Source organism: Mesoplodon bidens (assembly GCF_964165515.1).
Source record: "Mesoplodon bidens genome assembly, chromosome: 16".
NCBI lineage: Eukaryota > Metazoa > Chordata > Mammalia > Artiodactyla > Ziphiidae > Mesoplodon > Mesoplodon bidens.
The window spans coordinates 63,477,048-63,502,268 of record NC_138173.1 but is presented as its reverse complement, the minus strand read 5'-3'; the positions used below and the strand labels follow the sequence as shown (position 1 = coordinate 63,502,268).

At 48.0% G+C, this 25,221-nt stretch overlaps 3 protein-coding genes across 17 annotated transcripts in view; 2 read left to right on the top strand and 1 right to left on the bottom strand.

Moving 5' to 3' along the window:
- Window positions 1-14,471, top strand: part of MTSS1 (MTSS I-BAR domain containing 1) — a 164,741-nt gene extending 150,270 nt beyond the window's left edge. For 3 of the 9 annotated variants that reach the window (XM_081214332.1, XM_081214333.1, XM_081214338.1), the window contains 6 exons: window positions 696-793; window positions 3,083-3,302; window positions 7,934-8,128; window positions 9,449-9,622; window positions 9,975-10,137; window positions 11,527-14,471. In XM_081214332.1, the coding sequence (XP_081070458.1) occupies window positions 696-793; window positions 3,083-3,302; window positions 7,934-8,128; window positions 9,449-9,622; window positions 9,975-10,137; window positions 11,527-12,227 (1,551 nt within the window). In that variant the 3' untranslated portion in view covers window positions 12,228-14,471. Of the gene's footprint in view, window positions 1-695; window positions 794-3,082; window positions 3,303-6,985; window positions 7,106-7,933; window positions 8,129-9,448; window positions 9,623-9,974; window positions 10,138-11,526 lie in introns of all 9 variants that reach the window. The other 6 variants (XM_081214335.1, XM_081214339.1, XM_081214340.1 and 3 more) reach the window with 6 other exon arrangements.
- A 763-nt stretch (window positions 14,472-15,234) lies between these two features.
- Window positions 15,235-24,342, bottom strand: NDUFB9 (NADH:ubiquinone oxidoreductase subunit B9). Its single transcript, XM_081214353.1, has 4 exons — window positions 24,192-24,342; window positions 21,016-21,208; window positions 20,328-20,441; window positions 15,235-15,458 (listed from the first exon to the last, which is right to left on the bottom strand). Exons 1-4 carry the CDS (start codon window positions 24,290-24,292, stop codon window positions 15,327-15,329), a joined length of 540 nt encoding a protein of 179 aa, XP_081070479.1. The 5' UTR covers window positions 24,293-24,342; the 3' UTR covers window positions 15,235-15,326.
- Window positions 24,343-24,414: 72 nt separating this feature from the next.
- The window catches only part of TATDN1 (TatD DNase domain containing 1), a 50,566-nt gene continuing 49,759 nt past the window's right edge, over window positions 24,415-25,221 (top strand). For 3 of the 7 annotated variants that reach the window (XM_081214343.1, XM_081214344.1, XM_081214350.1), the window contains exon 1: window positions 24,415-24,461. In XM_081214343.1, the coding sequence (XP_081070469.1) occupies window positions 24,440-24,461 (22 nt within the window). In that variant the 5' untranslated portion in view covers window positions 24,415-24,439. The remainder of the gene's footprint in view (window positions 24,462-25,221) is intronic. The other 4 variants (XM_081214351.1, XM_081214345.1, XM_081214346.1 and 1 more) reach the window with 2 other exon arrangements.

Here is a 25,221-nt window from a genome sequence, read left to right as displayed (position 1 = left end):
TCTTATCACTGCCTTGGGAGCCAACTAGGAAGACAAATTTGGGAGCTTATATTTTCCATCCTATGAAATTGTGTTTATCAGACCACAGCCTGCAGGCATTCACTCAGTAAGTAGACATTTATTGAGCACCTACTGTATGAATGGAAGGTAGACCTTGTACTCAAACAGCTCTTTGTCAAGTAAGGGAGACAGATGTAGAAGTCATTGTGAAAGAATTGGTTTCTCTTGATTCTGTCAGGTTTTAAGGGTCAAACAGGGCACAAGTGACCACTGAATATCAGGTAGCTAAGATGTAATAAGATCAACACATCCTGAACCCATTATTGTCTATGTGGTGGTGTAAGCAAAAACCCTACAAATTCTAACCTTGGGTGTAAATGGCTCTTATAAATTGTTAATGTAACTAACTGTAAATCTTCCTCTTTCTTTTTTGTCATGGTTTTCCATGACTTATGTCATGGTTTTCCTCCCCTCTCCGCATTAATTATATTTTTGCTTGTCTCAGAAAAAGGATTGTGACGTTGATGGATTGGTACTACGCTTCTTTAATTTAAAAAAAAAATCTTAACAGCATGTTTTTCGATCCCCACTCCTCGATGATGGCAGAATTTCCACTGTTATGATGGCTGTTAAGATTGGACAGATAACGTTTGCTTCTCAACACCTTGCTTACCCTCCTGGCTCTATCCCCTTAGGTGATTTTGGACTTGAAAGGTTCTGATTACAGTTGGTCGTACCAGACTCCACCCTCTTCCCCCAGCACCACCATGTCCCGCAAATCAAGTGTCTGCAGGTAAGTGAGGCCCGGCTGGGCCACTGCTTTGGGGACACAGCATTTTTCTTTATGCTAATGTGAGCATTAGAGTCAGTCTTGAGCTCTAAAATGGCTCATTTTAAACAGGAAATGGTGATCAGGTGAAAGGATCCCATCATGATTTTGGTCTCACTCTTTAGTCTCTGGATTAGTTTTGGGTCATAAGGAAAATCCCATCAGGTCTCGGACTAGTGGCCACAGCTTTCTCACTCAGTGTACATCGTATGGATTTTCCCATCTTACGAATTCGCATTGGATCTTCCCTGTTTAGCAGAGTAAGAAGCACATGGGCTAAAAAAAAAGGCAAACAGGTTGATTCTTGTGCAGGCTCATCTTGCTGTCGCCAGAACAAGTGAAGGCAGTAACAGTGGCTCCTGCCCTCATTTGCCCCCCAAGTTTTGTCTCAGGGCTTCATAAAGTGAACAGAATTCTTGATCTGTTAACCACTCCCACTACTCCCATCACTGCTCTGTTAAGCGCTAGCGTTACCTAGTGACTCACAGTGAGAATCCACTGGAATAGTTCTGCCATTGGCCACGCTGTTTTCTGGCAGTTTTCTGTTCAGCCCCATTCTTGGCTTGCTGACTGCCAAGTTTATTCTCTTCCCATGAGGGTGCATCCCGTGATCCTCGTGCATCATTCCTTTCTTGGTACACTTCACCTGCTAATCTTTTTCTTTGACTTTTCAAAGCCAAATGAATTTCCACTTCCTGTGAATTAGCATTGAGGGTAAAAAGCAGCATGGATCTGCCGAATCTGTGTCTGGTAATATCTCTCTACACGTGTGTTTGTGTGTGTTTCATTTCATACTTGAGCTTGTGCAGTGTACACGGAGCAGGAAGTTCAGACTTAAGATGCTTATCCTGACGTTCAGCAACCTGAAGATGTTGGTTTCTTGTCATCCTCTGTGGGCTGTGTGTGTGTTCGTGTGTATGACACATCTACTCAAGTTTTTTACTGAGGATGTTTTTTGTTTGGTAACCAAGAAAACTTTATCTCGATGAGTATAAAACAAAGCTGCACGAGTATCTTTTCTTTCTACAGTTTTAGTTTCCATAGAAAATCATGTCCCATGGACAACACCAGTTCTGAGCTTGCTGCAGTGGAATTGCAGTGAACTTTGTTGTCAGTCTCCAAATGCCCTCTTCTGGCTGACTGGGGGAAAAGCAAAAAATCATGATAATTATCCCTGGCAAATGTCCCCAGTGATTTCCCTCCAGCACACTCCCCTATACCTGTTGGAACATTCACACCAAGTAATTCTGGTATAGAACAGTCACGCAGCCCTAGACTACCTTATTAGCTGTCCGAGTTTGCAAAATTTGACAAGAATTTCTTGCGGGTTTAGGAGCAGAAACCACAAACATTCTAATCCCAGGCTGGGTTGTTTATTTCACGCCTTCTGATGCTTCTACAGCTGCTCTTGTATGTCAGCTCTGCTCGTTTGGACCACGAGACTTTGTTCAGTTTTCTGGGTTTCGTGATCTGAGTGATTAGACAGAGTGTAGGACGTATCTCTTACGCCTGGAAATGGAATGCAGACAGAACACCAGAGGCATGTGTCATTTTCTGAAATCCTGTTTACTGTTCCATCTTGGAAGCAAACAGCTTAGATTGATGACCTTGAGTCCCTGAAAGCTGCCTGCCTCTTGCCTGGTGTTCTGTTTGCCGGGCCCACAGATATTTTAACAGAGAACCTGTGTTCAGGGTCAAGCCATTCATTAAAACACCAACTTTGTAAATAAAATGTAAAACACATGGACACGAAGAGAGTCGATTTGCTGATACTCTGTACGGGGGACTCCTTGAGGAGTGTCTGGGTGCCGAGTGATGGTTGGCCGGGTTGACTTTGGTCTCCTGGACCCAGATGGTCCATCGAAAGGAGGCACTTGGGTGTTCCAACCGGGTCATGCTGAAGCCTTAGCGGTTTTGGCTTCAGGGTCACAGTTTTTGCGAGCAGATGCGATGAGCCCTTTTCATGCCGCGGACATCGGGTCCCCTGGCTTTGGTGGTTGGTGACAGAGTAGAGCTTTAGAATCACGGGCCTCCATCCTAAGGACGCCCGGTTGTGCCGTCGGAGAACTGAGTCTCTGTGGCTGGTGTTCCCCCCCTTGCTCACAGGAAAAACCGTTTTGTTTGTTAGTTTAATGATGGGGTGTTTTGAAAACATGGCTCGCCGTTTGCACTGCTTCTTGGGGCCGGGGGCTGATTGCATGATGTCGTTCTCCCCTGTCGTCCCGTGTCGTCTGTCCCCCGCTGCTCCCGCAGCAGCCTGAACAGTGTCAACAGCAGCGACTCGCGGTCCAGCGGCTCCCACGGCTCCCACTCGCACTCGCCCAGCTCCCACTACCGCTACCGCGGCTCCAGCCTGGCCCAGCAGGCGCCCGTGAGGCTGTCCAGCGTGTCCTCCCATGACTCAGGGTTCATCTCCCAGGACGCCTTCCAGTCCAAGTCGCCATCGCCTATGCCGCCGGAGGCCCCCAACCAGGTAAGGGTCCTTGGCTCCTGGAGCAGCCGCAGCACCTGGGGCCTGGACCACCCTCAGTGGCTGGAACCAGAGAGGGACCTGGGCTTGGCCAGACCCCTGTCTTCTGACGGGAAACCTCTGGTTTAATTTCTCATCTCTAGAGGAGCTGCTCCCCTAAAGGGAGAGATACCATAAGTAGGGGGTTGAAGCTTACGATCATCATGCCGGTGATGGTTGAGTCACTGCATTGATTTGGGGAGTTTTCACACGTACACAGACTCAAAGAGGTTTGGCCACTCCCTGGCATCCCTGTAAGTGCCTGGCTTAGCGTGATGTAGTAATTAATGGGCATTTGCCAATGGGGGCGGAGATTCTGTCATTGAACAGTGCCTTGGAGACCTGCCCTGGCACTCTCAGCTTCCTTTTATCAATTTGTGTTGAGAATGAGAAAGCATCTTCAGAGCCCATGCACGTGATTCTGTTGGCACCTTGCTCCTGGGAGAAGGGGAGGTGTTGAGTCTCTTTGACCACAGTTGGCTTAGATGGCGCTAGGTGCCCAGGCCAATGGGTCCAGCCAGAGCAGGAGGTGGGCATTGGAGCACCCTTCACCTGCTCCCCTCTGTCCTCTTTTTGTGCCAGTGGGTTGGCCTCTAAATTAGTAAGCAGCACGGACCTGACCTATAGACACCGGGAAACGTGAACTTCCAGGGTGCCTCTCAGCACCATCCGCTGGGGAGCATGGTGGCTCCGAGCCCGTCGTGTACATTTTGAGGCTGACCACAGCCTTTGGTTCAAGATCCTTGGGATTCAGAAGGTCACGTGCTTGTCTTGTTCATCCAGCTATCCAATTTGCCTCACAGTCACCGAATATCTCCTGTGTGCCAGGCACCATCCTAGGAGCTTCTGCCTGTGTTAACTGTGTAGTCCTGCCAACAACCACGCGGGGTGTTGTTATCCCTGTTTTGTTGTGGAAACGGAGGCTCGGAGATGTAAAGCAATTTGCCCGAGTTGCACAGTTATGTGACCTGCAGGTTGGGGATCTGGAACCAGGGTTTCTGACAACTGGTCCAGCACCCTTTCTGCACCACCCTGGCCATAAAGTGCCCCTGGCAGAGTGTTCTGGGGAGCACTCTACGTAGAAGAGGCATCTGAGGTGTTTTGGGAGCCTAGGTCACTCGCCTGACATGGCTGACATTGGTGAACCCAGAGCTGCTCAGCCCGGTGCTCCTTTTGGCATTTTACAGCCGTCCCCGGGCACTGTGGCCTCTCTCTGTCTTCCTGGGGTCAACACTCAATTTCGAATGGAAACGCTTGGAGCCAGGAGCTGCAGCTTTAAGTCCTGATGTGCTTGGGGTGCTTTGGCTCAGTCTCTGAGGGGTCACCACCCCGTCCCCTGTCCGTCCCCACTATGTGTGGCACTAAACAGCACCTGCATGTCTTGCAAGCAGAGAGTGAGAGTGGTCAGAGGGGGAGCAGGGATCTGCCGTTCCTCAAAGGCTTTTCTAATGTGCAGCGTCGTTGTGTGTTCTTAACAACTGACACATTAACAAAGTATTGTGCACTGACACTCCTTTCTAAAAAAAAAGAAGCTGTGTGTTCCAGCCTTGCTGTGCGCGTGTGGATCAGGCTGAATGCAGTGGGCTTTCTGTCTCCAGTAATGTTGAGGGAAGCGGAAGGCAGCTTGTGGGGATTTACTGAAATCTGAAAGCCGGTACCCAAGATATGCTTGACTAGTAACTCCAGGGTAGTTTTAATAAACTCAGGGATACCGCAAAATTTAATGGAGAATTCTATTTTTAAAAAAAGGCATTACAGCTGCTTCTAAGGCAGAGGGGAAATTTAAGGAAATTGTACACATCACACAGGCCAGAGAGTACAATCTCCTGGAGGAAGTAGTGTTACCTTAATTTGGGTGGGAGGAAGGGAGCAAACATCCGAAAGGGGGAGATCCCTCAGGTACACAGATGTAAATGGATGCCACGTGGCAGGATGTGTTCAGAATTCTCCCGTTTTCCTCCACTCTGCTCTTTTCAAATTGTGCCATGTGCGCCCAGGAGTCATGGACCACGTGTGCAGCTAGGCTCCTGCCTAGCACTGTTCACTCCATCAAGGCAAGGAGTTCTTCAGGAAAAACATGAGGAAGTCAAAAAGAAAATATGAACCTGCAGTCCTGGGGTGATTTACTGGTTCTTTTTTCAGTAAAATTGAACATATTTGAGTGACAGGAACCAAAATAAATAGTCCTGGTGATAACTGATTTTTATTTATAGTTGATATACAGAGGTACACACACACAAGATCTCATTTAATCTTCATCTGATAGATATTATGGATCCCTATTCTAAAGATGAAAAAAACCTGAGGTTTAGAGAGATTAAGCCCATGGTTCCTTGACTGGGAAGTGGCAGAAAAAAGACTTCAATCTGAACCTTCAGACTTCAGATCCTGGATGGTAACCAGACACCGAGCTGGGGAAGTGGCCAGAACCTCCCCCATGGGGCCTGGCCTTGCTTGGGCTCCTCGGAGCGGCATGCGTTGTGGAATGCCTTTTCGGTTCCTTGCTCCTGCAGGATGGGAGGCTAAGGATCTGTCCTTTGGTAGGAGCCTTTCTTTGGCGGGTGGTGGACAGAAACACGCATCTGGCCGCCTTGCCAGTGAATACAGGGACGCTTCCAGGGAAATAGCAGAGAAGGCACAGACTTCCTTATACGAATGGGATGAGATTGCAGTTAACAGTGAAGAAAACTTAAAGCAGATACCTGGGTGGGCCCAAAGCACTATCCTGGGGGACCCAGTTACATGGAAGAGATGGTCATTGTCACTCACCCATTCAGCACTTTTAAACACCTGCCACATGCCAGGACAGGACCAGGACGTCGTGAGGTAGTGATGAGCTAACAGGCAGTCTCTGCCTCTGCCCAAGGTTAAGGAGCTGGGAGCGGTTTCCCTGGCCGACACCGGGAGACTGGCAGGGACTGGAGCGTTAATAAAATCAGGCTGAAGAGATGTTTTCACAAGCCAGACCTCCTTTCTGTGATGTCCCAGAGCTCGCCAGGATGCTTCATCTCTCCCTATGACGGCCACTGGAAACATTACCCTAACCACTGGGATTCACTGCCTCAAACCTCAGAATCGCTCCCCAGGCAGAGAGACCTAAAATCATGTCTTGTGAAGATGCAGCTTCATAGCTGGAAGCCACCCACATCCAGAAGTTGCATGGGATAAAGGGAGAGAGTCCAGGAATTAGAGCCATTCTAGGCAGACATGGAGCAAAAACCCAAGTTGGGGGTCAGTCCTCTTGGCAATAATGCCTGGACACCTGAGAGATGTAAAAGTCATGGCATCCCTTGGGCCCTGGGCCTATGGCACAGGAAGAAAGGCCCTAGAGAACGCAGGGAGTCCAGCGCCTTGAGCACACTCCCCCGTGCCAGGCACACACACAGACGGCGGGGTTCTGGGGGCCTTGCAGTCCGGCAGGTCTGGGGCTCGCTGGGTCTCATGCTTCCTTTCCAGGGCTTGGAGGCCTCTGTGTTGGTGCAGCTTTGGGGGAAAAAATAACCCTAACCCTCTGCTTCTCTCATCCTTCCCTCTTCTGTATGCATGTCTGTCTCTCCGTGCGTGCCCTTCTCCCCTCCTGCCCCCCCACCCTTTTATTTTTTATGACCGTCCTTTTTCGGTGGCGTGTGGCCCCTCCCCGGCTGCAGAACTCGTCCAGCTCGGCCTCCTCTGAAGCCTCGGAAACCTGCCAGTCCGTGAGCGAGTGCAGCTCGCCTACCTCAGTCAGCTCAGGCTCCACCATGGGCGCCTGGGCGTCCACGGAGAAGGTGACCGGCTGGGGTCCCAGCCTCTCCCCCATCCCCTGCCAGCTGCTCCCCGCACAGCCGCAGGAACCTGGAAACTCAAAATCTCCACCAAGCGTGGCCCTTCTTGGGGCCAGAGGGAGGGACAGGACTGAGGGCTTTTTCCAGAATGGGTGCCTGGCCCTGAGCGATGACTCTGCGGTCGTCCAGAGGGAGAGGAAGGGGTATGGGGAACTCGGAGTGTGAAGGCTTCTTCCCAGGACATGGATGGTCATCCGTCTTCCCCCCTTCCCCTCCCCTGCACCCCCCCACCCACCATGGCCTCCTCTTCACCGTGCCCTTGGATGTGACACTTCACTGCGTCCGAGGCTGTGTGCTTTCCTGCCTTTTAGTTGCAATCACCCCACCCTTCACCCTGATTTGGAATCTGCTCCTGAACAGTGATGATTTTGGAAACCTGGAATGAACAGCTTTCAGTTGACGCTTTTGAATTTTAAAATTTGCACGAGATGAGCGAATCACCGTCACTATGAAATTATTGGTGAAATAATCGAAAACCATTGAGAGCACCAAACATTAGGGACACTGATCATTTCCAAACTATTCTAAAATGTAGATTAAATAGTTCCGCAACTGAATACTTACTTGGTGTCAAATATGCGGGCATTGTTTGCACCGGTAGCGCTTTTCTCTCGCATCCTGGACCATCCATGAGTGGCAGAGCCCTGATGTTTGTTTTATTTGCAAATATTCAGATCTCCCCCGTCCCTTGAATGTCAATGCCATCTTGTATCTCCACACTCATCCTCTTGTATTAATTTTTTTTTCCTCCCTTTTTTTGTTTGTTTCCAGTTGTCTAACGGGTTTTCTCACTATAGTTTATCAAGCGAGCCCCACGTGGGGCCCGTAGGGGCGAGCCTTTTCCCTCATTGCCTGCCCGCCTCCCGCCTGCTCCCTCGGGCCACCTCTGTCCACCTTCCAGACTACGCTCATTATTACACCATTGGGCCCGGCATGTTCCCGTCATCTCAGATCCCTAGCTGGAAGGTTTGTGTCTCTCCGCCCCCCTCTCGCCCTCCTCTCGCCCTCCTCTCGCCCTCCTCTCGCCCTCTCCCCCGTCCCTCATTGCCTCTGTGCTCACCCCTCTGCTGCCCCACGATTCTCACCCCACCCCCACCCCTTTCCTCTCACACTCTGCCTTCTTCCCCATAACACCTCCTCCCTAAGTAAATTCCCACTGGGGAGAACTGGAAAGCAGCAGGCAGCGCTGAGACAGGAATGTCCACACGGAGCTGAGATTGGAGGAGCTCCCTTTAGGGGACACCAGTTAACCCCCGTAAGACCCCAGTAGACCCAGATGTGGCATTGCAGGGATGTCGCTCCCAAGTTGTAAGTCCAAGTTCTGCCCTCCCGGGGGTTTCCTGAGGGTGTCACTGTTATCAGGGAGGATTGTCCTCCTCGGCCACGTTCCCCAGACTGTTCCCTTGAACCCTTACTGGGCCATGGTAACAGAACCATGCCCCAAAATGTGGTTTGGCTTATCATGTTTTATCTTAAAAGGACCTGCAGACTTTATTTTTAGTCTTGTTTATATTAAAACATGTTTGCTTTAATATAAAAACGAAAAGTTTTTATATTATTTCCTAGCAAGTCCGATTGACGCCAGGGGGATATTCTACCTTTATTTGGAGAGAAGGTCCCTAACTTGAATAGTAGGCCCCTAGGCGGCCCGCCATCTCGAGCAGGCCGTGACTTCCTCCCTCACAAGTGGTGCGGGCCCCTCGGACCCCTCAGAATCTCTCTTCTGGCCCAGGGGCCTTCCCTTCCTCTGTGAGGACCTCAGAGAGCACATCCTGAAGCACCCTTTGGGGCGGTTTCCCAGAAGTAAGGTTCAGCCTCAGGGAGAGTGGCTGAAGTCCCCTTAGCGCCCCCCGGTGGCCACTCCGGGCGAGTGAGGTCACTTGAGCCGCTAGGCCCCAGCAGGGGGCTCCCAGACATGGGAAGGGAGGGCCTGGTCCCTGGGGATGTGCTCTCCACTGGCCGGTGCCTTCAGACACCATAGGCAGTTGGTCAGTTGTTTGATGGCTGTAACTGAGTCTCCCTCAGGCTACCTGCCCCGTTGTTGCGGGTTTTCCGTCTTCGGGCGGATGGGAGGAAAGGGGAGGTACCCAGGGGACCCCCAGAGGATTTTCTGCTCCCTTCTTCTAGTGCCGGGTGAGGGCAGAGGAGGGGCTGCTGGCCTGTCCCAGCCTGAGCTTCCCCCGAGGGGACCAGCTACCTTCTGTGGGCGGGCAGCTGTCTGGAGGCTTCTGTGGCCTCCCGGTGGAGGCAGAGGCCCTGGCGCCTGACCACACTTGTTCCACTTAGGACTGGGCCAAGCCAGGACCTTACGATCAGCCTCTGGTGAACACCCTTCAGCGCCGCAAAGACAAGCGAGAGCCAGACCCCAGCGGTGGAGGCCCCGTCGCAGCGGGAGGCACGCCCGCCGCTGCCGAGGAGGCTCAGAGGCCGCGGAGCATGACTGTGTCGGCCGCCACCAGGGTGACGCTCTTGTTCTCTACAGCTGGCTGGGCCCCTCGAGACATGGCGGGGGCCACGTGCTGGCCAGCAACTGGAGGGATCCGAGCCCCTTTCCCCTACTCCCTGCTACAGCATTTAGAAGGCCCCCAGGGAAGGCCTTGTATGGCAATTAGACTCTAGAACTTTCTAGAGCCTGGGTAGGGTCCAAGCAAGTTAGCAGCCCCCTGGGCCCACAGACAGTGGCGGTCACGGGAGCAGAATAGGAGTCCTGTTGAGGCCCCCACTGGACGAGGAGTGCAGAAAGGCTCGGGGGGTATCAGACAGGGGACTCACGGCCCTGGTGGCTCATCTGTCACTTTCCTCCCACCTGCAGCCTGGAGAAGAGATGGAGGCTTGTGAGGAACTGGCCCTGGCCCTGTCTCGGGGCCTCCAGCTTGACACCCAGAGAAGCAGCCGGGACTCGCTTCAGTGCTCCAGCGGCTACAGCACCCAGACCACCACCCCCTGCTGCTCTGAGGACACCATCCCCTCCCAAGGTAGGAGAGCCTGAGCTTTCCAGCCGGGCTTCCTGAGCAGTGCCAGGTGAGGAAGGAGGCCCTCCCCGCTGGGAGGAGGCAGACGTGCGGGAGTCTGTCCAGCCACAGTAGAGCATCTTGGAATGCTCTGGAGGGCTCGTCTGTAGTTGTCGGGTCGCTGCCATGCAGGAAAGTGGCCAGATTTCACAACTTGGTTTGTTTCTCACCATCAGGGTACAGGGATGTCCCAATTTGAAGGCAGACAGATGCTGTTAATGATAACGACATCATTTGTGTTCGGCACTTTGTACCAAGCACTTTCTTTATTTTCCCATTTATTCTTCACAATCGTTTATGTCATAAGTCTATTTATCCCCATTTTACATACATGGAGACTGAGGCCCAAGTTCACACAATAAGCAGCAGAGCTGGAGTTTGAGTCGAAGGGCTGTCAGAGTCTGAAGCCCAAACTCCAGCCAAATTCTCTATGAACTTGCCTCCCTCACTGCCCTCGCCAGCACACACACACAAGCCAGCAAGATGGCAGGCTGGTCGCTAGGAAAGACCTGTGAGAGCTGACCAAGCCTGTCGGCAGTCCTTCAGTCCAAGTCTCTAGAAGAGTGGGTCTCAGTGGAGGGCCACTTTGCTGCTCAGGGGACATTTGGCAATGGCTAGAGACATGTTTAGTGGTCACAACTGGAGGGCGTGCTGCTGGCATCTGGGAGACGGCCAGGGACGCTGCTGACCACCCCTCACACAGCTCCACCCCCACCCCAGAACTTACCCGAGTGTCAGAGTGCTGCTCTTCAGAAGTGAGCTCTATGATGTTCAGTCTGTATGCTTCCCCCCCTCCATGTGACCCCATTTTTGGAGAGAAAGTGAGCACCCCTCACTGATGGAACCTGTCTCTGTGCCTTGTTTTCGGAGACTCGTTACCAGTAGTTCCACTGCTTGTCTAGCCCTCGCCTAACGAGTTGATCGTGAGGGAGGTAGTGAGGTCTGTGATGGTCCGTGTGGGGTTTGTCTCTCATGTCAAATTCCGGGCTGGAAGGCTTGTAGAGGTTACTTCCTCTTTCCACCCCCTTTATTCCTCCCAGAGGTGCTCAGAGGTAGCCTCGCTGCGGCCTGGCGGTTTTGCATTATTCACCGCTCAGCGGTGTTTGCGTGCGGGCCTGCTGTGTCCAGCGCTGCTCTTGGTGCTCAGCGTTCCCTTGGTGAACGAAACGACAGTCCCTGTCAGGGAGTTCTTAGATGGTGAGGGCTGCTAAGGCTGGCCCAGAAACCCCGGAAGGCTTGGGATGAGATTGCGGGCGAAGTACCTGGCCTCTGGGGCCCTTTGTCCTCCCAACACAAAAGGATCAAAAGGCACAGCCACTGCCTTGGCGATTTCTAATCGGATCCTATGATCAGTTTCAGATTACGATTATTTCTCTGTAAGTGGTGACCAGGAGGCAGATCAGCAGGAGTTTGACAAATCCTCCACCATTCCGAGAAACAGCGACATCAGCCAGTCCTATCGACGGATGTTCCAAGCGAAGCGCCCAGCCTCAACTGCTGGCCTCCCCACCACCCTCGGACCTGCTATGGTCACCCCAGGGGTTGCAACCATCCGACGGACCCCTTCCACCAAGCCTTCTGTCCGCCGGGGGACCATAGGAGCTGGTCCCATCCCCATCAAAACACCCGTGATCCCTGTCAAGACCCCCACCGTCCCAGACCTCCCTGGGGTGTTGCCAGCCCCTCCAGATGGGCCCGAGGAGCGGGGTGAGCACAGCCCCGAGTCGCCGTCCGTGGGTGAGGGCCCCCAGGGTGGCACCAGCATGCCCTCCTCAATGTGGAGCGGCCAAGCCTCCGTCAACCCTCCTCTTCCAGGCCCGAAGCCGAGCATCCCCGAGGAGCACAGACAAGCAATTCCAGAAAGCGAGGCGGAAGACCAGGAAAGGGATCCCCCAAGTGCCAGTGCCTCCCCAGGCCAGATTCCAGAGAGTGACCCTGCAGACCTGAGCCCAAGGGATGCCCCGCAAGGAGAAGACATGCTGAACGCCATCCGCAGGGGCGTGAAGCTGAAGAAGACCACGACAAACGACCGCTCAGCCCCGCGCTTCACTTAGGCTCTCTTAGGCTCACAAAAAATGCTGCCAGTGGGGAACGAACTGTCTAATTAATAAGACCTAGTTTGTCTTGATCCATTCCAATCTGTAATCAAACAAAAGATTTTGTAGGCAACTCAGAACACAGCTCTTTTGAAAGTACTCGACACCTTTAGATAAGAATTAAAAGCAACATATGTAACTGACATAACCTTGATCTTTTAATTTGTAAATATTGAGTTTTCTTTCTGCACATTTTAATCTTAAGTTTCCCTTTTGATTTTTCTGAAGGTGCCAAATTCCATTTTTTACAAGTCTTTGTAAAATTTTAAATGCATAATAAGGGGGGGAGGTCGGGCAGGGGAACCACGAAGTAGTAATTTCAGAAAAAAGGATAACTATACTTAGCTTTTTTTTTTTTTTTTCTTTTCTTTCCTGCAAGCTTTTGTAGATGCATTGTAGTAGTCTGGCTTAGACACAAATTCAAGTTATTGTAATGTACAAACAAAATGGGTAAGGGGTAAAAATTCTTATTCAAGTATACTACATTCGGAATGAGGAAAACGGGAGTCAGTTGATGCGCAGTATTAGGTCAGTGAGGGAACTCTGGAAACGGCAGGCTGTGTTGGGACTAGGGGGAGGGTCGCGGGAGGGGCACACTGTCAACACAGCCGATCCTGTTACATTTAAGAGTAGCCTCGTAGGTTGAATTTCTAGTAGCTTCATGGTAAATGCATCCGAGTAAGCCACACTGGGTTGCAGTGTTTGTCTCTGTAGGTGTTTAAGGACTTCCTTTCTCCCACGACCGCTCCTGACTGCACACAGCACCCACCTCCAGTCCCGTGCATGCTGCCGCCACCGGGTAGACATAGAACCCCCCCCACTGCAGTTACTTGTCTGTTAGTTATACCCACTTTCATTGAATCCAAACACATCCAGAAGGGTAAGGCAGTTTAAAAAATGTGAAAACATTTAAAAATGATTGCTAGCAGGGAATTCTTAGATATAGCAAATGCCTTTTACTTAACCGTGCCTAGCAGGCTGGGTGCGTTGAAAAGCCCAAATATTTTGGAAAAACTGGAGCGGATTTGACAAGGGTAACCAGCTTGGAGTCTGGCAACTTGCCAATGTGTTTACCAGTCTGGGGGCTTGTTTTTCTTATCTTCTTTTAAATAATGGCAGTTAATTGGCTTCATCGAAGCCATTTAAACATCGAAGAGAGGAGGATTTATTTCTCGTCACTGGGAATCTGACCACCATACTGTCCCTTTTTTTTTGTATTCTAGGTAATGTTTTTTGGAATGGATTTCTGTCTTGTCTTTTCTAAGTGAAAGTTAAATTTCATATAATGCCCATCCCCTAAAGCCAGCAGAGATTTGTAGATTCAAAGGGACCACGTTTGGGGAATGCAATGGTGTTTAAAAAAGAAAGCCAGCCCCTTCGGGTCAGTTGAAAGTGCTCGTTTGGGACCGAACATCTCAAGGAATAGGAGCCTGGTGGGTCCCACAGACCCTGCAGATCTCTGTTGGCTCCAATCGTCGATTACATAATCTTCTGCTTTAACACATAACTGCACTGGATGTGAAAGAAACATACCTGTATAGTCAGTGTTCTCTATATTAACATTTAACACTGCTGTGATCGCTCAAACATTTTATGTTACGGCTTTCAAGCAAAGGCATGATTATTAGAAACTGTTTAAGCTTTTTTTCTTTGAAAAACAAGCTCCATTTACAGAATATAAGCAACAGTAGTGCCTGTGGTTTAGCCCACCAATCTTGATGACTAAAAGTAGCTGATGCATTGTGCATATGATGCTTGAGATGGTTTTTGCAAAAGCAGAAATCACTGCAAGGTAATTACGATAGATAAAAGTGGTATTTTAAACCTTTGAAATAAATGGATGTAACTGTACCTTGGTACAGCTTTTCACTTGTTTAGTTTTTAAACGTTAGTATAATCTGAATAAATTTAATATAAAATGTTGCCAAATTCAATGTAGAAAGAATGTGACAAAACGCCTTGGGTAGTTCTGTTTGTGTTTTTGCATATTGTAAAAGCAGTGTCACAGCTAAAAATAAAGAAATCGTTTCTAAAGGTAAATTATTGTGGTTTAGTTGCTAGTTTGTACTGAGAGTTGACCTCTCCCTGTGCAGTTTTTTGTTCTAAACTTGTATAAATAACAATTGTGTAACGTGTCTCCCTTTTACCTTGTATCAGTTGCTTCAGCCTACATTATAAATAAAGAACCACTAGAAAAAAAAAGCCCTGCATTTCAAGTCTTATTAAAATTCAGGTGGAGGTCTTAGTGAAGTGTTAGAAAATGGACTGAGACTCAGACTGAGCTTAGTTAGAAAACTGATAACATCATTTTTGTGCACTTTAAGAACACTAGTTGCCTGAACAGTGAGTTACCAAGAACTAAAACTAGCTGGGCTTGGTTGAGCTTTAAAAATGGCTTTACCCTTAAAAAAAGAAACTTCAAACATTTAGAGTTCTGCTACCCTTACCTTTTGTGTCTGCAGACAATCCAAGCTACGGTAGAGGGAGCAAAGCTGGAAAACTGCCTCCAAAATAAGTGCCACCAAAGTGTCATCCACATTGGATGCCATCAAACTCCACTCCAGAGAACCCCATAAACTCCATGCTTATTTGCTGAATGCGTGCTTCTTAGTAGTCCTTTAATCAGAGCTAAAATTCCGTTAGTGGAATCTAGAAAACAGAAAAGGTATCTTATGTCCTCAGTATTGGCATGCCTCTTCTTGGCTTCTTATGCCCTCCAGTCACCATAGCTAGTTTAAGCCTTCAACTCAAGTTTGTTTCAACTAAATCTTCAGAGTAAATCTTGTATCTGGTTCTGCTGCAGTTTTCCCTCGATAGCACGTGTTATCAGTATGACTTAATGGGGAAGAACAGAATACATCTGACTACGTTTCAGGTACTTTTCTTTATATGCACAACTGCTAAGAAAACGACAGTGGCCCAGTCACCTGGCATCATGTTACTCCTCAAAAGAACACGTCAGTCATACCATATGGAGTTATTTTATTAGGGCAAGTGTATGTCCTGTAACTTATTTCACTTGCGAGCGTGACTGGTGAGGCATCTTCCTCTCTTTCTCTACATGGGCCGCTCCCGGGGCCTGGTCACAAAATGCCACCACAGTGGGGGCAAATCACCTTCCTTTCGGGCTGGGGGCAAAGCTTCAGTTCTGGGACCACCAAGCGGGGTTTCCTCCTGCAGCTGCTTAACCTAGAAGGGGGGGGGGTAAGGAAGGAACAATTAGAAAAGGAGTTGAACTGACTGTCCAATCTCTCTGCTACAGGGAACTGTCGGCATTGTTTCTGCTGTGTCATGACACACCCTGATCCTCACTACTGAAGTGTTGTTTGTATATACCTGCATTATCTTTTTTTTTTTATGTAGTGTCCTTCCTTGTCTCTTGTAACATTCTTTATTTTAAAGTCTATTTTATCTGATATGAGTATTGCTACTCCAGCTTTCTTTTGATTTCCATTTGCATGGAATATCTTTTTCCATCCCTTCACTTTCAGTCTATATGTGTCCCTAGGTCTGAAGTGGGTCTCTTGTAGACAGCATATATGTGGGTCTTGTTTTTGTATCCATTCAGCAAGCCTGTGTCTTTTGGTTGGAGCATTTAATCCATTCACGTTTAAGGTAATTATCAATATGTATGTTCCTATGACCATTTTCTTAATTGTTTGGGGTTTGTTTTTGTAGATCCTTTTCTTCTCTTGTGGTTCCCACTTAGAGAAGTTCCTTTAGCATTTGTTTTAGAGCTGGTTTGGTGGTGCTGAATTCTCTTAGCTTTTGCTTGTCTGTAAAGCTTTTGATTTCTCCATTGAATCTGAATGAGATCCTTGCCGGGTAGAGTCACCTTGGCTGTAGGTTCTTCGCTTTCATCACTTTAAGTATATCATGCCACTCCCTTCTGGCTTGTAGAGTTTCTGCTGAGAAATCAGCTGTTAACCTTATGGGAGTTCCCTTGTATGTTATTTTTCGGTTTTCCCTTGCTGCTTTCAATAATTTTTCTTTGTCTTTAATTCTTGCCAATTTGATTACTATGTGTCTTGGCATGTTTCTCCTTGGGTTTATCCTGTATGGGACTCACTGTACTTCCTGGACTTGGGTGGCTATTTCCTTTTCCATGTTAGGGAAGTTTTTGCCTATAATCTCTTCAAATATTTCCTCTGGTCCTTTCTCTCTCTCTTCTCCTTCTGGGACCCCTATAATGCAAATGTTGTTGCGTTTAATGTTGTCCCAGTGGTCTCTTAGGCTGTCTTCATTTCTTTTCATTCTTTTTTCTTTATTCTGTTCCGCAGCAGTGAATTCCACCATTCTGTCTTCCAGGTCACTTATCCATTCTTCTGCCTCAGTTATTCTGCTATTGATTCCTTCTAGTGTAGTTTTCATTTCAGTTATTGTATTGTTCATCTCTGTTTGTTTGTTCTTTAATTCTTCTAGGTCTTTGTTAAACATTTCTTGCATCTTCTCGATCTTTGCCTCCATTGTTTTTCCGAGGTCCTGGATCATCTTTACTATCATTATTCTGAATTCTTTTTCTGGAAGGTTGCCTATCTCCACTTCATTTAGTTGTTTTTCTAGGGTTTTATCTTGTTCCTTCATCTGGTACAGAGCCCTCTGCCTTTTCCTCTTGTCTGTCTATCTTTCTGTAAATGTGGTTTTTGTTCCACAGGCTGCAGGATTGTAGTTCTTCCTTCTACTCTCTGCCCTCTGGTGGATGAGGCTATCTAAGAGGCTTGATGGGAGGGACTCTATAGCTGCATTATCTTTATGCCCACATTTTAACTCGGACACAAAATCTGTTCTCCTTAAATGTTTTCCCATTCTTAAAACAGCAATGCTGAGAACAAACCCTCCTCCCCCACCTCTTACTCATTAAGCAAAACCCTGACAATTACCATTCCAATTCCCCCTTGTTATGGTCCCCCCACCTCTTTCCCCCCAAAAATGTTTATTTTTGTGTCTCAGCTAAGAGGTCTCCAAAAGCACTATTAAGAAACTTCAATTTGGGGGCTTCCCTGGTGGCACAGTGGTTGAGAGTCCGCCTGCCGATGCAGGGGACACGGGTTCGTGCCCCGGTCCGGGAAGATCCCACATGCCGCGGAGCGGCTGGGCCCGTGAGCCATGGCTGCTGAGCCTGCGCGTCCGGAGCCTGTGCTCCGCAACGGGAGAGGCCACAACAGTGAGAGGCCCACATACCACAAAAACAAACAAACAAACAAAAAAGAAACTTCAATTTGAATACATTAGGGATGTTAATTTAAAAGCCCCCCAAATAGCAATGAGGACAAGAAATAACATGAAATCACAGGTACAGGTGTGCTCAGTTCTGCCCCCACTGCCCAGCTACCCCTTTTCCAGCGATCTCCGAGACCATCACTGTCCTAACAGAGGATGAGACCTATGACACCCACTTTCCAGATCCATGATTTTTTGAAGCTTCCTCCAAAAAAACCAACTCTGGATTGTGGCTAATCTGAGCCTCAAGCACACGTGCTGTTTAATAATGTCAAAGAGATGGAATTGGTAAAGGAGGAATGTTTTGGGGAGAAGTGGTTATCACAGTGATCAACTGCAAGATGAATCTGCTGCTCTCCATGAATAAATATGCCTTGAGTTCCCAAATGCTGACATACTTCTTAGAAAACACTGCCCTCCTTGGTCACAAAATTATGAATTTAAGTAACCCACTATCCAAGCAGTGTCCCCTTCCAGCTCATTTGCTTAAATGCCCCCTTGAAAATAATTCCTGAAACTCAGATACTGCCAGTTCACAGGTCCTCACACCCAACTTGCCCTTCTTTCTCCATCAGCCTCCCTGTCTACTTCCCTCCTTTATCCAGCTAGATTCCATCACGACAATCACTCCCTCTTGAATAAGTTCCTTGTCACTCTTGACAGTGGACAACCACACCGTCTACCTTCAAACCTGCAACCATACAGCTTAGTATTGCTAGAGAGAAAAAAAAATACTGGAACAAACTGGTGTCACAACATGTTAATTATTCCCAACTTCACATGGGCCTTCACCACCACGTGGCAATCTTACTACTATTCTCCAGCAAGCTCATCCTCTGCCCACGATTATCACACCTTTTCCACATTCTCCAAACATGCTTTGCCCACTTCCTGGCTTTTCCTGACTTCACTTAAAGAAGAGAAGCCATCACATTGAAGTCTGTTGTTTCCCTATCATCAAAACTTCGAACCCAAATGTATTTATACACATCTTTTGTCCAATTAGAATGGAGGAAGAATCCCTTCTCCTTCCAAAGGCCCCCCGCACATGCTTGGGATCCCGCCCCTCTTCTCAAAAACTTTCCTTCTGTACCTATTCCACCTCTCTTCAGCATTACCAATTTCTCCCTCAAACCCCAGATCTAATCAGCATATACACATCATTTATCTTAAAAGAAAGTAATCCCTCGGCCTCCAGTTACTGCCCCATTTCTTTGTTATCCTCAGGAAATCTTCTCAAGAGTCATCACTCCCTCCTGTTTACTCTTCCTCACCTTCTGATCCGTCTTTGTGTGATAGAAATGGCTCTAATCAAGGCCACTAATGCCCTTCCTGTAGCCAAAACCTTTGGATGTTATTTCTAGTACTCACTCTATTCCATCAAATCAAAGATGACTTGGCCCCAGCCATTCTTGTTTATTTATTTATTTTTTTGGCCATGTGGTGCAGCATGTGGGATCTTAGTTCCCCCACCAGGGATCAAACCCATGTCCCCTGCAGTGGAAGTGCAGAGTCTTAACCACTGGGCCACCAGGGAAGTCCCCTGGCCATTCCTGAAACACCTTCTCTTGGATCTAAGGATCTCAAACATTTCTGTGGCTTTCCCTCCACTTCCTTTACTGGGGAGAGGGCACCCAGAAGAGGCCCTCATTCCGTGGCTTTTAAAACAACTGATAACTCCCGCATTTCTAGTTTGAGCTCAATTCTCTCCTTTGAGTTGAGTTCCAGATTCATACATCCAAAGTCACCCTCTGACACCTGCACCTGACGTCTCACAGGACTCTCAAATTTAACATTTAAAACTGAACACTTGATTGTCCCTTTGACATCTGTTTTTTCCCCTCTTCCCTATCTCAATAGACACCACCACCAACCTCCAGATGTTGAAGCTTAAAACCTGGAAATCCTTTTTTTTTTTTTTTTTTTTTTAAGATGTTGGGGGTAGGAGTCTATTAATTAATTAATTTATTTTTGCTGTGTTGGGTCTTCGTTTCTGTGCGAGGGCCTTCTCTAGTTGTGGCAAGCGGGGGCCACTCTTCATCGCGGTGCGTGGGCCTCTCACTATCGCGGCCTCTCTTGTTGCGGGGCACAGGCTCCAGACGCGCAGGCTCAGTAGTTGTGGCTCACGGGCCTAGTTGCTCCGCGGCATGTGGGATCCTCCCAGACCAGGGCTCGAACCCATGTCCCCTGCATTAGCAGGCAGACTCTCAACCACTGTGCCACCAGGGAAGCCCCTGGAAATCCTTCTTGATTCTTCCCTGTCCTTCACTACCCCCCGCCCCCACCCCCCATCCAATCCCTCTTCACACCCCTGCAGACAATATCCTGAATCTACTTCCTTCCATATCCACTGCACCCACCCTAGTGCTAGTTGCCATAATCGTTGGACTAATCTACTGCAATAACCCCAAACTGGTCTCTCCAATTCTCCACTTGCCCTCTCCAATATATTTTTCACACTACAGCAAGATTGACTTTTTAAAAATATAAATCAGACATCATGAGTGGAAAAATACCCAAGGTGTTGGTGGAGAAGGTTAAGGGACTGTAGGGTAGAGCAAGGTCAGGCAGAGGACTATGGAGGGGAAGGAGGGAAGAAGCAAAATCAGGGAACAGAAAAGCCAAAAGACCAGGGAACACATTTTAACCTATTTCTAAGATGGCTGTAAATGTTACATTTAACACACTTGAAAGAGAAAGTATATCTGAGAGGCAAGGGGCCAGAGTAACTGTCGGAGCTGGAATGTGGACCTCTGCACACGGGGAACCAAACCTCAGCTCCTTCCAGGTGTTGACCATGTGGGCCAAACTACATGGTAAAACACAGGCAAGACTCACCTCTCGTTCCCAGCTTTCTCTCCGCAGTTTCTTCCACTGCTCTCTCTTCGCAAAGTAATCAGGATACATTGCCTTCTCGGAAGGATGCCAGTCATCTAAGCACCACTCGGGAACCTGTCAGGAGAGGAAATCGCGGCGTCATTCCACCGGACACATTTACATGTCAAGGGTAGGGCCTGCTCAAGAGACAGAAGACAAAAATCAAGGTGCATTTTTATAACCATTCCAAGTACCAGACTGTTTCTGACACTAAGGAATAAACAGGAGAGGACCGAGACAAAGGAGAATGCCTTAGAGTGAAACAGCCTAGGGATGAAAAAGAGCAAGGTCAGTCCAGAGAGAACTGGCATCATTCCTCCCCTACCTGAGTTCTCTAAAGATCCAACGTGGCTGTATGTTATTTGGAAATATCACTTAGAATACTAAGCACCAATTGAAATTGGTTAACTTTAAGGTCCAAAAATGAGTTATTTACCAATTCCTTTAGCACTTTGCTTTGCCAGAAAGTTTACTGCAAGACCTTAGCACTGAATTTGGAAAGAAAATGATGGCATCTGGGAGAAAGAAAACTGACACTGAAAAAAAAAAGTGTAACTGTCAGGAAAGAAATGTCCTAGCTGCCCCTAAAAGGGCAAGTGGTTTCGAAGGCTGAGGTTCGGGATTTGAGACACCTGTGGTCCTCACCTACCTTGTAACACTCGTATCTCTCATAGGAGGTACCCCCAGGAGACTCAGGGAAGATGTATGGCTGAGGATGCTGACAGTGCCAGAACTCTTCCTCTGCCTCCCTCAGCAGCTGGGTGGCCTTCACCATGTCCTTTTCATTCTTATGTTCATCAAACCGAGCTCTCATCAAACAAGCAAAGTACCGGTATTTGTCCCTGAAACCAAAATGATTTTGGAGATTAGAAATGTTATCTACTCAGTCAGGCAGTATTACTGTCTGACAAGAGGCAGTACTTCCACTAACACCTTTCAGGTGAGTAGCGTGACTTCCCAGCCCCTCCCTGGACCCTGTCAATGGAGCAGCCGCATCATTACGACGGCTTCCCTGGCAGCCCCCCAAACACCAGCAACAAAATGCTACTATATTACTGATAAATACAACCTAACCCCTTTCCCCTGTCTCCTCTATCACCTCTGTAGGATCATTCAACATTCATTCAATGACAGCTTACTGCATTTCCTCCTACCTTGTGCTAGGCACTGTGCTAAATTCTGGAGACACAAAGATGTAGAAGGCACGTATTACTGATACATGGTGCAAAGAGTGTTGCTCAAATCAGACAGACCTGGGTTTGAATGCTGACTCTGACACTAGCTGCCTGACCTTAGGCAAGTTTCGGTCAGGGTCTAGAAGAAACCATGGGCAGAGATCATTTACGGGGCTTTAAATTTTTTTTTAATTTTTTATTATTATTTTTTTTATTGTAGTTGATTTACAATGTTGTGTTAGTTTCTGGTGTACAGCAAAGTGATTCCGTTATACATACATATATATACTTTTCCATATTCTTTTCCATTATAGTTTATCACAAGATATTAAATATAGTTCCCTGTGCTATACAGTAGGACCCTGTTGTTTAGTTTATATACAGTAGTCTGTATCTGCTAATCCAAAACTCCTAATTAATCCCTCCCCCCAATTTCCCCTTTGGTAACCATAAATTTTTGTCTGTTTCTATTTTGTAATTAAGTTCATTTGTACCTTATATTAGATTGCACATATAAGTGATATTTATCTTTCCATTTGACTTACTTAACGTATAATCTCTAGGTCCATCCATGTTGCTGCAAATGGCATTATTTCATTCTTTTTTATGGCTCAGTAGTAATGGGGCTTTGATAATCCAGGCCACAGATGACAAGGGCTTGAAGCAGGCAACAGTGATGGATAGTGACAAGAGAAAAACATTTAGACTACAAAGTTACAAGAGTAGGCCATGGAGTCAGATAGCTTAAGACTGCTTCAGCTCTGCAGTTCCTAGCTGTGTAACCCAGGGTAAATTATTTAAAGTCTTTAGGCCATGGGTTCCTTCTCCATAAAAGAGTTAATAACAGTACCTATATCTTAAGGATGTCCTAAAGATTGGATAAACTAAAACATATCAGCACACTTCAGACAGTGCTTGGTACATCCTTCGTGCCCAACGTAAGCTACGAGTATTATTACACTGGGGAGAGAATTTACAAAAATCAGTGTCCAACGGCATACAAGTATGTGTGTCGTTGGCAGAGGGGTAAGTAGGGAGTACTTGAAAATAATGCTAAGACTTAAAGCTGAGTGACTGTATTACTAGTAATGCCATTAGCTGAGGCAGGGAATTTGGGAAGAGAATCAAAATGAGGTAGTGAAAAGAAAAATACGTTCAGTTTTAGAGAACTGTAGGTAATCTAGCAAACAGCTGGAAATACACCTCTACAGACAAGTGAGCACAGGTGGTAACTCAAGTCCCAGCGTTAGATGAGGCTGCCCGAAGTATACACAGCAATGACCAAGGGCCTAGGATGGACCCATGCAGAACAAATAGCACTATGAGGGCAAATGGAAGGAAGAGAATCAGGCAAGTACTGAGAAAAGATGTTAGTGAGATTTAAAGAAATGACAAGTCAGTGTTATCATAGTAACTACGTTTATCCTTTCCTCCAAGATAATATTAATATTCTCAGATGTAGTTCAGCACTACCTGAATTCCTGATGGCTTGACTTCATCTTTATGAAAGATAATTCTCTATGTTACCTGTTTGTTTATATGTCCATCTTCCTCATTAATCCATAAACTGCTACAGCTGAGAAAGAAGCCTTATTAACGTTTATTTGTCAGCCACCATAGAATCTGAATTGCAAATTGTCAGATGAATAAAAAAATTAGGGAAGTAACTAACCCTACAGCCTTGAACCTGGCCATCTTCCTGCCTAGCAAAGAGAAGTAGGTCGATGACTTTACAATAATCCCAAATATACAATCTGGGCTTCCAGGATCCTCTCCACAACTCTTCCAGACATACTCAGTTTCCCACTGTTTAGAGGTTTTTTCTCAGAAGCCCTTCTCCTGGGACTAGGTTTTAGGATTCTGCTAAGGGCATGGAGGCCTGGCATTCATACATCTTGGGTTGTCACCCCACCACGCATTGCATCTAGATCACGAAAACCTATATGTTTTAAGACTGTGTTCTAAGACTAGTCCCACATGGACAGAGGGAGGAAAGAAGAAGAGAATTATGTGGGAGGTAAAGAATTAGGTGGGATGTGAAACAAATGAAAAGGACTGAATGAAGCTAAAAAGAGGAAAGCTGATGGGAGGGGTGATGATGTTTTGGAGTTAAGACACCTGAGTTTTAATCCTGGCTCGGCCACTTACCAGCTGCTGGGCCTTGAGCAAGTCAGTCTCTTGCCTCTTATTTTAGCCTCTTATTTTCTCATCTATAAAATAAGGCTAAATAATCCCTAACACCCAGAGTTGTGAGGACTAAAGAAAATAACGCATTTATTATTACTGCCAGTACCAGGAACGAGAAAGTCACGAAGGAAGCTATTATTTAGTGAGCGCTGGAGGCATGACATTTCCATGTTTGGCACTTCCTTTCTCTTAACCGTCATGCAACCCTCTGCGCTGGGTTCCGCGTCCGTTTTCCTGATTAGAAAACTGAGGCCCGGACCAGATAAACAAGTCTTCAAAGTGTCCCAGATGTAGGCGACGACACCTGCATTCGAACCCGGGTCTAGAGGAGGGCTCCGCGGGGCGAGGGGCCGCCTTCCCACCCCGTCCCAGAAGTCCTTGAGCCGCTCGGTCCCCAGAGCCTCTCAGCCTCTGTGGTGGCCCCCGGGGTCACCTCCCCGCGCTCTGGGTCCCCCTCGCCCACCTGTGGATGCACCACGACTCCAGGTGGCGAAGCGCCCGCTTATAAAGCCGCAGCACCTTCTGCTGGTGGGTCAGGTAGGCACCCGGCACCGACAACGCCATGACTGCCGGATCACCTTCAGCGGCCGCGGGGGCTCCTGGGAAACCGGACGTCGGCGGCGAGGGGGCGGGGCTGCATGAGGGGCGGGGCGACGGACGGCCGCTTCCGCTTCCGTTTCCGTCAGGGAGGAGCCTGGGCCAGCTGCAGTCATGAGTCGCTTCAAATTCGTAGGTAAGACTTTCCCCCAGTTTGGGGCCTTTCTATCGGTTCCCGGGCCTCGTGCACCGCGGCCACAGGGCCCAGGACGTGAGCTCTCCGGCTTTTTGAGCGTTGAAAGTGCACTCCGTGGAGGAGGGTGCGGGGAGGCCTCTGGGTGTCGGTAATGTTCTGGATCTCAGTATGGGTGCTGGCTTCACGGGTGTGCTTCTTTGTGAAAATTCACGAGCTGCGCAGTTACGATTTATGCTCTTTCCAACATATGTGTTGTGTTCAATAAAAAAAAAGGAAGCAAAACTACTAAAAAGCAAACGAAAGGCCTGTCGCTATATTCTCCTCCATCCCACGTGCACCTCCCCGCGGTTTCCCGTTGCCTTGGCGGAGAGGAGGATGGCTTCGAGGGACTCGTTGACTCACTAATTCATATCACAGTTCATATCACAGTTACTGGGCGCCTCTGGTGGGCCAGGCACTGGCCTAGGAACACAGGCACGGCCCCTGCTCTTCTGGCATCACCATGTGGTGGGGGAACTGGAGGACACACACAGTGGGAAGAGAAACAAGTTTTATACTTGGCAAGTACAATAATCCATTCGGCATCGGTAGAACAAGAGATGGAGAATTCGACAGGAGCTAAAGGAGTAAGCATATTTAGTACCAGACTTAGGAAAGCCTGGGGGAGGTTGTAAGAGCTCGGATTGGAAGGGTGACTTGGAACTCGAATGTGTTGCTGAGTTTAATTTTCTGTGTATAGAGTAGAGCTTCACTGAAGGCT

Coding starts and splice junctions, on each gene's coding strand:
- NDUFB9 (XM_081214353.1), bottom strand. CDS start 24,292: ATGGCGTTGTCGGTGCCGGGTGCCTACCTGACCCACCAGCAGAAGGTG. Junction 21,209..24,191: donor GAGTCGTGGTGCATCCACAG/GTGGGCGAGGGG, acceptor TTTTGGTTTCAG/GGACAAATACCGGTACTTTG. Junction 20,442..21,015: donor AGAGATACGAGTGTTACAAG/GTAGGTGAGGAC, acceptor CTCTCCTGACAG/GTTCCCGAGTGGTGCTTAGA.